Here is an 11,576-nt window from a genome sequence, read left to right as displayed (position 1 = left end):
TTTTTGTTAGTTAATTGACTTTAGAGACCAAATTGACTGCAAAATGAAAATAACAGGAGTCAAAGTGACTGCTACTAAAATATAAGGACTAAATTGATTATCACACCAAAATGTAGAAACCAAAATGATATTTTCATCTTTTTTTATAATAAGAGTATTAAGACATTTTTTACTATTTGACTATTCTCTCAAGTATATAAATTATGACTCAACTTACTTGAGAAAAGACTCAATCACTCGTTAAAAACTTTTTCAATAGAAATATCAACTTAAATTTGAATTTAAAGGCTTAATTCCATTGGAAAGATGTTACCTTTAGTCACCTCATTAAAACCTCTGCATTTTCGAAATTAATTTTTAGGATTCAAATTTAAAATCCAAACATTGACTGAATTGATTCAAATGAATATATATCATAAAATATAGATGAAAACACTATTTTGGTCCCTACATTTTAGGTTCATAGTCAATTTAAACTCAACATTTTGGTAGCAGTTAATTTGGTCTCTATAGTTAATTCATTAACTAAAAATACTTATCTACATTTTGGTAGTAGTCAATTTGGTTTTTATAGTTAATTCACAAACAAAAAATACCTACATAGCAATCCATATCCACTCTTAACATACTTAAAGCTTATGTGGCATATAAAAATAATATAAAAAATTACCAACATTTTAATAATTAAAAAAGTCATGTAAAAAAAAAAAAACAAAAACCCATATCTCTGAAATGATTTTTTAAACGAAAATAATAAAAATGAAATAGAAGTAAATAATGATTTTCTTTTATTTTATTGCAATCCAAATACACAAACATCGAAGGTTTGCAAAAGACCCAAAAAAGTGAAAGTGAATCAGAATTTTCTGGCGTGGTTTGTTTTGATTTGAAATTCATTAGTCATGATCTTGCTTGGATACTTTCCAAATGGGTTTTTTAAGTGTTAATCTTTGTCGTTGTTCAGTCTCCTTCTTCACTCTCTTTTTCTTGATAGTTCAGTTGGAGTTTTCTCCCATTCCCACTGTTAGAGATGTATTATCCCATTAGCATAGACTTAAGTCTAATTCTACTTTGTGTGTAAGCCAAGTCTCCTACTTGTACTAACAGTCTATTAGTCTAGGATTCAGTCTACTATATATACACATGTTATGATTTATTGTAATACAGGATTTGTACTATACTATAATATATTATTGATGTAACCCTTTAGGGTTTCCTCTGTGGATGTAGGCCGTTAGGCTGAACCACGTAACTCTCGTGTGTTATTGTGTCCTATACTTTATGCTTTCGCTTTTGCATCCATACTAGCATATTCAACACCCACATTTCCAATCCCATTTTGAAAGCTAAATCAAGACCCCATTCCAGACACACAAAGTCACAAACGATCTCAATAAAGCACACATCAAAGGAAAATCAAAAGAAAGAGAAACCCTTGTGAGGTGTTATCCATCCATTTGTGGTTTACGGTGGTCGTTTGCAGCAGCCATGGGGTTTGGTTGCTTCCTGTGTAAAGCTTGACCATGGCCTGGATTCCACGAAATATTCTACAAACTTTGTCTCCTCTTCAAATATAAAAGTAAAGAACCCATATTCATTTGTATCCAAATGTTTTTAGTGACATGTATAAGTATATCAAAGGTTATATTGGTTTGAATCTCTTTGTTCAACTGGTGGTAACACAGATCTATTGCATTTCTTGCATTTTCTTGAGATCCAAACACACAAACAAAGCTTGATGGCTCTTTCTCAGATCTTGATGTGTTTAATTTTGAGTTTTTTTTTTTTTAATTCATTTTTTTCTCCTTTCTAAGGTGTCTTTTTTATTAGTTATTAAAATATTGATTTGGTAATTTTTAATATTGATTATGATTTTTGATAATTAATTTATACGCCACGTGAGCTTTAAGTGTGCTAATAGTGCATACCATTTGTTATATAGGCATTTTTTTTCGATAGCGAATTAAGGGTAGGAAACAAATTGACTACAAATTGAAAATAATGTGAACCAAATTGACTGCTACCAAAATATAGAGACCAAATTGATTGTAACTTCAAAATTTAAGAACTAAAATAGTATTTTGGCCTAAAATGTACCAAAAGTCGACAACAACAAAAAAAGAAGAAAAAATCATAAATGTATCAAAGTAAAAAAAAATTAAAACTTTCCTCCTGTCCTTAACTCCACCGTAATTTTCTCCCAATGCTAAACACAATAAAAGTAATAGACGAAACTCTAATATTAATCTTTAAAGTTTACTTTGTGATCACTATTGAGGACTGTTTTTTCGATTCACGTGGCATTACATCATTAGCACCCCATGCCACATCAACATATTATTGATCTTTTGGGTAAATCTATTTAAAGCCCAAAAAAAGCTCATATCTCATTCAACTACATGGATTGGGCTCACATGGCCTGCAAGATCCTTACTTCAAGAGGCGGATTCATGGTCCACATTTCCTCTTCATCAATTGGGATCATAACCCCACGACATTATCAACATCAACATATGGATTGGGCTTAAGCAATGAATCAAAGCTCATGGCCCATATTACCTCTCTTACACTCATGGCAAGCGGCTTCTTCAACAAGAGCCCATATTTACACAAAATGACAATAAAACCTGAGATACGTCATCTCATCTTTGACTTATGACCCAAGCTCATAAGTCTCTTTGGGAAAACTGTGGGAGTCATGGTTTGGAGGGCCAAGAGGTATGTTCAGTAAAGCTCCAACGGTTTAAAGTTGATAAAAGAGGCATGTTACTTGGCGTGTCTTCTCCAACTCCCTGAACTTTGATGAGTCCGTGTGTAGCGGGTAACATATGGTAAGCATCTCTTATCACGTAGCACTTAAAATGATAAAATTTCTCATTGCTCTTTTCCTAAAACTTAATATTCATCATATGACAAATACTAAATATCTCTAGCCATCCAACTGCTGGGTAACTATTCATTCAATCCCCAGCTGTTGCTATACAAATTTAGAAACTTCATTATATTATTTTACATAAATCTCATTACTTCTTTCAACTAAAATCCAACTCAAACACATGGCCTAATCTAATTGGCTATCTTTTATCTCCAACTATATACAAAATATTCATGATATCTCTGATACCCAGCTGCTGTCTGCCACAATCAGACCATATATTTCTCTACCAACTGCCGGAGTAGAGTATTAAATACTCTTCTTGCTCACCAAGATTATGTCACAACCCAATGAGACCTTGACCAAATCTCTAAAGCTTCTTTAGCCTTCAATCAATCCTTCTATTACTTGCTAGAAATGTGTTGTAATGGAACCTTGAACCAAAAACGAAAATACCCAAAAAGAAAACATTTCCAGTTGAACCCCAGCAGTTTATTCAGCACTTGACACCTGGCTGGAAGTGATATCATCAGCCATTTAATGTTGAAATCCCAGCTACCAGCTGTTATACCCAAAATAACAAGATACCCTTCAAAGAGATCTTACCATTTTCAGCAAAATCCATCAAATAAATGCTAAATGACTTCTCCAGCAGTCTGAAATCACCCATCTGACCTCATTGGCTTCTGCCCAAAGCAAACAGCTGTCTTATGATAGTTGGGACAACTTTTTCATGATAGCTGTCACAGCTTTTCCTAACAGCTGGGACAGCTTTTTCATGATAGCTATCACAGCTTTTCTTGACAGCTGGGATAGCCTTTTCAAAAAAGTTGTGACAGCTGACCCAGCAGCTTGAACATTACTTATTTTTCCACATTTGGCTAAAACCAAAACCAACTATTGAAACTACCTTTCTCTTGATAAAATATCTTCCTTTTCTGTTACTTTTTCCCCAGCAACTCTTATCCGAAATAGCAAAAATACCTTAAAGCTAAACATATCTTTTTTGGCCAAATCTTAAGATGGATTTTTTGAAGATTTATTACTATTTGGGACAGATTTTGGCTGATATTATTTGCTAAAATACCCCTTTAAACTCAGCTAAAATGGGACCCTTCATCAACATCTCAAGGGGGGACACCAATGGAGAACTCTCCCATACACTTCCATATTCTTTTTCCCTCTAATAATTTTCTGAAGCTCTTAATGAAGTTCTAAGCTTTTGAGTTTTTTTAGTTTCCAGATTAGGATCTAAACTCTTCGGCCCTTAACTCATAAATGTCTTCATAAGCTCTCATACATTTTCCAGCAGTAAATCCCAGCAGCTTTGCTAAACATACTATAGTACTATTACTCCTCTCATACTCATTATCTCACTCTCCATATTCTGAAAATATATATATCTTGCTGCCCATATCTCTAAACATCTCTTTCTTCACTTCTCTTACACAATATCATACACACTTACTACACCATTACATATAACACACCACAACTCTTCTAAGCTCCACTCTCATACTCTCTCTCTTTAAAATTCTATTGTTTTGCTGCCCATAAACATATCTCAATACTCTTCTACACCTCTGTCACTGCTTCCATCTCCAAATACCTAAACACATCTCCATACTCTTTTCTCACAAAACCTTTCATCTTGGAAAGCAGTCTTTACAACTTCTCTAGCAATTATAATCTCATATTTTTACTATCTTTAATCTCCATATCTCTCATACTTCCATATATCACACATATTACAAATACTACATCCCACAAAACATCTATGTCTTTACCATCTCCACACTTCTCAAGAGATGCCAAACACTCATACTAAAAGCCCTTCTCATGGAAGGCATGGACTTCTATTACTAAAGCCCTTCTCCTAGAAGGCACCAAGATCTTATATCAAAGCCCTTCTCTTACAAGGCACAACTACTTCTTACAAAAGCCCTTCTCTTAGAAGGCACAACTACTTCTTACATAAAATCCTTCTCTTAGAAGGCACATATACTCCATACAAAAGCCCTTCTCATGGAAGGCAACTCTATTCATAACTTCACAACAATTAAAAGAGCATTGTCAAAGGGGAAACTCGTTTAAGTGCATGATAAGAGAGGCAAGCTTAACCAACTCCTACACACAACTGGACATACTCTCTCTCCCTCCAATTGCACCCATTTTTTCCCCTTCAATCATGAAGTTATCATGACAAACTGCCTTTCAACTGCTGGAGTCACTCTGCTGGGATATTATCAACTCACAGAAGCTGTACAACTGGGCTACAAACCATACAAAGATAAGTGACTTTGCTTCCTTATCTTTAAATTTGCATTATTGAGTATATGATTACTTCACATTTAAATATATATTACTTTATTCCAACTGCTATTACAACTATTAACCAAGACTTAAATTCATTTAAATGCATGATAAACTAGCCTTTACTGTTGGCAATTTGCTGGAATCCTATCAGCTCACTGATGCTACATAGCTGGGCTATAAACCATACAAAGATAAGTAACTTTGCTTCCATATCTTTAAATTTACATCATTGAGTACATGATTGCTTTACCTCTAAATAAATTGCTTTATTTCGACTACTATTACAAACTACTAATCAAAGCTATCATATCAAACACATATTACATATTTACTCAACCATTATCATGATTCTTAGACTTTGGCTTTAATGATTTTATAGGCTTAAAAAAAATATGCCAGTAGCCGTTGGACCACGTTGCCCAATGTTGAGTTCCGGACGCAACTCCCCAAAAAGAACTTGGGCCTAGTAAGGTCATCCCTCCAACGGACCACACGTGGTTGGGCATCTGAAAAAGGCCCCCGAACAATCGCAATTAATCCCTCAAATTTCAAGTAAGTATTATTAGTCCCTCAAGTTTAAAAAGTGAGTGCAATTTGTCATTCTATTAATGACGTTAGTCTTACTGCCTATGTGACTAATAAAACAATAACCTAGCAAATTTTAAGTGACGTGGCATCAATTTTAAAACATGTTGCACTCATTAAAATTCTCGTGACTTGTAAGAAAATTACTCCACTATTTTATGACTTGTTAACAAAGAGTATTCCAAAATCAAACTCAAGAATGCAATCCAAAATGGCTAAATCTGAAAATAGGAGAGAGATACAAAATCCCAAATGCTAATCTATAAAATAAGTTATTTTATGGGTCCAAGTCCATCCATATCAGAATCAAGCCAAAAAAATCCTTATTCAATTCTTCGTTGTCAACTACTACAGTTACCTCCAGTACCATTTTGCTCAATCTGAGTGCAAATTTTGAAAAAAATCAATTATAGTTGTCGGCCATAGGCTTACGGGTTACTGAAAAAATAAAAATAATATCACAATTACAAGCGAGTACAATTGTAGCAATTAACTTCAACACCTTCTCCTTTCCCTCTCCCTTGTGTGTGTGTTTGTTTCTAAAAAAAAAAAAAAAAAAAAGAATGGTTAATTGTCCCACATTGCTTAAGAGAGTATGTTGTGTCCAATATAACTTGTCTCACCTTCTCTTAAAAGTTACCATAGCTTTTGAGTAGAGTTGTGGTGTGCCTTTGTGTTAGAATCTCTTTCCCTCTCCCTCTCCCTCTCCCTTGTGTGTGTGTGTATGTGTTTGTTTCTCAAAAAAAAAAAAAAAAAAATTCAACACCTTTTGTACTTTCTAAGCCTTCAACTTTGAAGGGTTCCACCTTTGAATAATGTTTTGGTCTGACATTCCAAAAGAATATTGGGCTAGCTATTGAGAGGAGTAAGTCTAGCACCACACCAATTTTCACAACATTGTTATGTGGCAACTCGTAAGTTGTGAAATCATGAACTCACATAGACTCACTATTTTATTTCCACTACTTACAACTCGCCATGTGGCAAAGTTATGGCATAGTTGTAAAAATTGGTGTAGTGCTAGAAGTATTCCTATTGAGAGAAGATCCTGTGGAACCTTTTCGTGGGGATTTTGTGTCTCTCTTGTTTATAATATTAAGGGTAGCATTCTTTTGTTTGATTTGGGAATACCTGTTTGTTAACTGGTTGCAAGATGGTTGAATGATTTTTTGACTAAGTCATGGGATTTTTAATTAAAGAAATTGATGCCACATCACCTAAATTTTGTCACATTATTTTTTTGTTAGCGGCGTAAGTACTGAGATTAACACCATTAACAAAATGATCAATTGTGCCTGCTTTTTAAACTTGAGAGACTAATAACTCACTTGAAACTTGAAAGACCGATTGCGCTTACAAGATAAACTTTAAAGATCAATAGTATAGTTTTGCCAAAGAAATAACACTACCAATAATTCTAAACTATTAATCCTTAATTCTCTCTCAATTATTACTCTCTCATCCTTAATTCTCTCAAAATTAATACATTCCATCAATTATTTTGGAAATCTATACTTCTTAAAGCATAAGTCCATGAGGTATGTAAGAGTTTTCAATTAAATAAAAAATAATGATTTAATTTTGAAAAAAAAAATTTTAATTTATGGTAGAGTAGTATTAATAATTTGATAGTCTATATATACTAGTATTAATAATAGCCATTATTGACCCTTTAACTTTAACTCGTCAACATTCAATTAAAAAGATGATAGATAATTTTTTTTTTTTTTTGAGTAAACAATAATACCTATTAGAACACACACAAATATTGAATTGAAAAACCAAATGAACATTTAAAATGAATTTCAAAGTACCTCAAATCATGGTAGAGTTGTACACAAAATATTGAAATGAATTTTTTTATGGCCATTTGAGATAGCATATCAGATTTTAGTGCATTGAATTAGGAAACATGCAATTAATCCACGTTACAAGTCTTTAGCTTCAGGTTCTATTCCAGGGATAAAAGAAGAGCAAAACGGCAGCGTTAGTCAAGTTACAGTGTGAACAGTATCACAAAGAGTAAAACGATGTCGTGCCACTTAATATGATACACACGGCATCGTTTCACTCAAGCAATCTAGAGTAAATACAGGCTCTCCATACGATGGCGTTTTATAGCCAAAGCAGATTACGACACCGTTTTGATGTGTATATATATCTAATCCTATTGTAATGATTCAATATTTTCAGATTCTCTCAGTTTTCTTCTTCCTCTAGCTTCTATCTCTTTTTCTCACTTTCTCACTTACTGTTATTACCTGCAATACTCATGGAACCGTGTTTGTACAGTATGCGCTATCCTTGTTTTTTTTTTTTAGTTGGGTACCATATAGTTTTTTAGTGAGGAAATTTGTGGTATGTTTTGGTGTCAAACTTAGAAACTCTTTCCCTTTCTTTTTGTGTGTTTATTTCTTAATAAATAAATAAAAAAACTAGGCAGAATCTTTTTTTTTTTTTTTTTTTTTTTTTGTGTGTGTGGGGGGGGGGGGGGTTAATTCTTTGTTTTTCTTTAAAAAAAAAAAAATTGAGCATATTTTTCTTTTTTCACTAATTGTTTGCTTCTTTTTTCTTAATTTTTTTTTAATTGGATGTAATTTTTTTAATAAGGGTAAATGAGTCAATTTATTTAAATCACATTATTCATCCTTTCAATTTTTTCTTCAATCAAACATTTTTTTTTTTTTTAATTCATTCACTTTTCTATTCTCCCAACCAATTACCATAAGTGAAAACTGAAATATCTTTTATCTCCTAACTTTTCCATCCATTTAACCAAACGGACTCTTAAGGCAGTTTCAAGCACATATTTAACTTTTGACTACTATGATAAATGATTTTATTTTAAGGTTTGATAAAAGAGTGTTTTTAAGACATTTGTTGATGGACCGTTTAGTAACTTTGTTTTACCGTTCCTCTGTTTTATAAAAAAAACAGAGGCTACCGTTTCTCTGTTGATCGGAAAGTTGGGTTCCCCATCTTATCCTAGACAGTAGAATTGACGTCCCTGTTAGGAGGTGTTGTAGTCCCTTAGTGTAACACGGTTACTCTAAGGCTAGTAGGGTTTTTTACTTCGGGGTTTTGGGAAACACATACTCTACCTCCGATGGAAGATCTCACGATACGATGGACTGGTTTGTCCATTTCGAACAGAGAAGGACCAAAATTCAGATTGCATAATGAGTTGGCTGCTCCAGTTTTTATCATTGCTGCCAAGTTTCTTACGAAGAGAGTGTTGAATATTGACGCCATTGCTGCAACCTTTACACCCTTGTGGCGCTCGAAAAATGGATTTAAAATCAAGAACCTCGGAAACCATATTGTCCTATTCACATTTGAGAGTAAGACTGAGGTAGATAATATACTCGCTAATGAACCATGGAGTTTTGATAAACACCTCATGGTTTTGTAGCGGTATGATGGAGTTCGTGAGGTCCATGAACTTGAATTTACCCTTACTCCTTTCTGGGTTCAAGTGCATGGAATACCTACAAAATTCATGACCACAGTAGTTGCAGAGAGCTTATGCGAAACAGTTGGACTAGTGCAGAAACAACCACAGACGGAGGAGTGTGGAGGGTTTATGCGAGTGCGAGTTTTGGTGGATGTGACTCAGCCCCTAAGCAGAGGAAGAGTGATATCGCTAGATGATGATAAAGAACTATGGGTGTCTTTCAAATATGAGAGGCTCCCTACTATATGCTACTGGTGTGGGCGCCTCAACCATAACGATCGGGACTGTGAGACATGGATTGAGAGTGAAGGAACTTTAACTGAGGCGGACAGAGAATATGGAGCATGGTTACGAGCACCCCCTATGATAGGCAACCGTAAATCAGTAGTTTCGGTGCCAGGTTTCTACACCAAAAAGGGAGGTATCTCGGCAGAACAGGGGAAGTCCGGTGACCAAGGAAGAGCGCCGACCACCAGGGCTGATACAGCTCAACGGAGAACAAATATGGTAAGCGCTAATCATGGAAACGTTACAAATCTTTCAAATCCTGCAGTTACTTCCCATAATGATCACCACACGGTTGACCCAAATCATCAATGTCCGAAAATAACGCCCACCTTTATGTCCGAGAATCAGTTTGATAGCCATATTGAAGAGATTGATCGTGAGTTACAGAAATTTGACTTACCCATACTTAATAAGGAAGCCACGTCACCCTCAGAAAACCACGCCCTTCCTGAACCAAAAACACACCTTCCCAATTGTCCTGTCCTCTAACGCAGATCAAAATTCACCCTTCAATAATCAACCGAACCATAACTTGGCCACATCATCCCCTAGTCTCACTCAAAATTCTAACCCGTCCCCACCTCCATCATCCAATACTCAAACTACCCTTAACTTGGTTACAACAACACTAAACCCCACTCACAATCCTAACCCGACCCCATCTCAAACTACCCTTAACTTGACCACATCATCACTCAATCTCACTCAAAATTCCAACCCGACCCTATCTCCATCCCCCAATATTCACACTACCATAAAATTGGCCACATCATCACCCACCCCTAAACCCTCACCTACTTGGAAACGTATTCCTAGGGCTGCCGTGGAACATACAGCAACAGAAAAATTAGTGAAGGGCATGAAAAGGGCTTTACCAAGTACACAGCAACAATCTGAGTTACCCAAAAAAAGACATGTGGTTTCCCAAAATGATGAAGAAAACACCCAGATATTGGCGGAGGCTGGTGTGCAGCCCCGCCAAGAGCAATGAGTTTGATAGTGTGGAACTGTCGTGGGCTTGGGAACCTACGTACAGAAGATCAGCTTGCAGACTTGGTGTGGGCAAAAGATCCCTCTGTCGTGTTTTTAGCCGAAACATGGACAGATAAAGCTAGGCTAGAACAGGTACAAAGACGAATCCAATTTAAGAATTTGTTTGAAGTTTCAAGGAAGAATAAAGCAGGGGGGTTGGCGATTTTTTGGAAGGAAGGTTTTCCCTTGGACATTGAGACTTTCTCTATAAATCACATTGACACCACGATTAACAAAAATAAGGAGAATGAGTGGCGTTTCACTGGATTCTATGGTGAACTCGAGACACACAAGAGACATGAATCATGGGCAAAGTTACGTTATCTAAAAAATCGTGGATCATCTCCGTGGTTATGTGCCGGTGACTTCAACGAGATCACACGCCAATCAGAAAAACAGGGAGGGCGTTCACGTCCACACAACCAGATGCAACCTTTCAGGGATGTGGTGGACGAATGTGGATTCATAGACTTAAAATTTGTGGGCTTCCCTTTTACTTGGCATAAACACTACTCAGATTTCACTGTGTGGGAGAGACTCGATCGGTCTTTAGCTACCAATGAGTGGTTCCTAATGTTTCCGGGTACAAAGGTTCACCACCTTAATGTCACAACATCTGATCATAAGGCCCTTTGGATCTCTATGGAAGGTATGGATTGCAGCTTTCAAAAACCCTTTAGATTCGAACAAATGTGGATGACAGACAAAGGGTGCACTGAGACTATAGAGGCTATGTGGAGTGTGAGAAATTCTGAACCATGGGACTCAAGGGTGATAACAAAAATTGATAAATGTGGACAGGAATTATCTTGGTGGAGCAAGAAGAGTTTTGGCAACGTTCGAAAACAGCTTGAAATAAAATGTAAACAATTACAGAGGGCTGAACAGGTAGCACTTCGAACTGGGGACTCAAGCCAGATGAAGTTCTTGGAGGATGAGGTAAATTTGCTGATTGATAAAGAAGCTATTATGTGGAGGCAGTGGGCAAAAACATTATGGCTCTCTGATGGTGATAAAAATACCTGA

The 11,576-nt window shown here is 35.7% G+C and overlaps 1 protein-coding gene across 1 annotated transcript; it reads left to right on the top strand.

Moving 5' to 3' along the window:
• Positions 1 to 10,505: 10,505 nt before the first annotated feature.
• Positions 10,506 to 11,576, top strand: LOC115990754. Its single transcript, XM_031114549.1, has one exon. It carries the CDS (start codon positions 10,506 to 10,508, stop codon positions 11,574 to 11,576), a length of 1,071 nt encoding a protein of 356 aa, XP_030970409.1.

The sequence above is a fragment of the Quercus lobata genome, chromosome 5 (genome assembly GCF_001633185.2).
Source record: "Quercus lobata isolate SW786 chromosome 5, ValleyOak3.0 Primary Assembly, whole genome shotgun sequence".
NCBI lineage: Eukaryota > Viridiplantae > Streptophyta > Magnoliopsida > Fagales > Fagaceae > Quercus > Quercus lobata.
The sequence above is the reverse complement of the archived record's forward strand: the minus strand, read 5'-3'. Positions and strand labels throughout refer to the sequence as shown.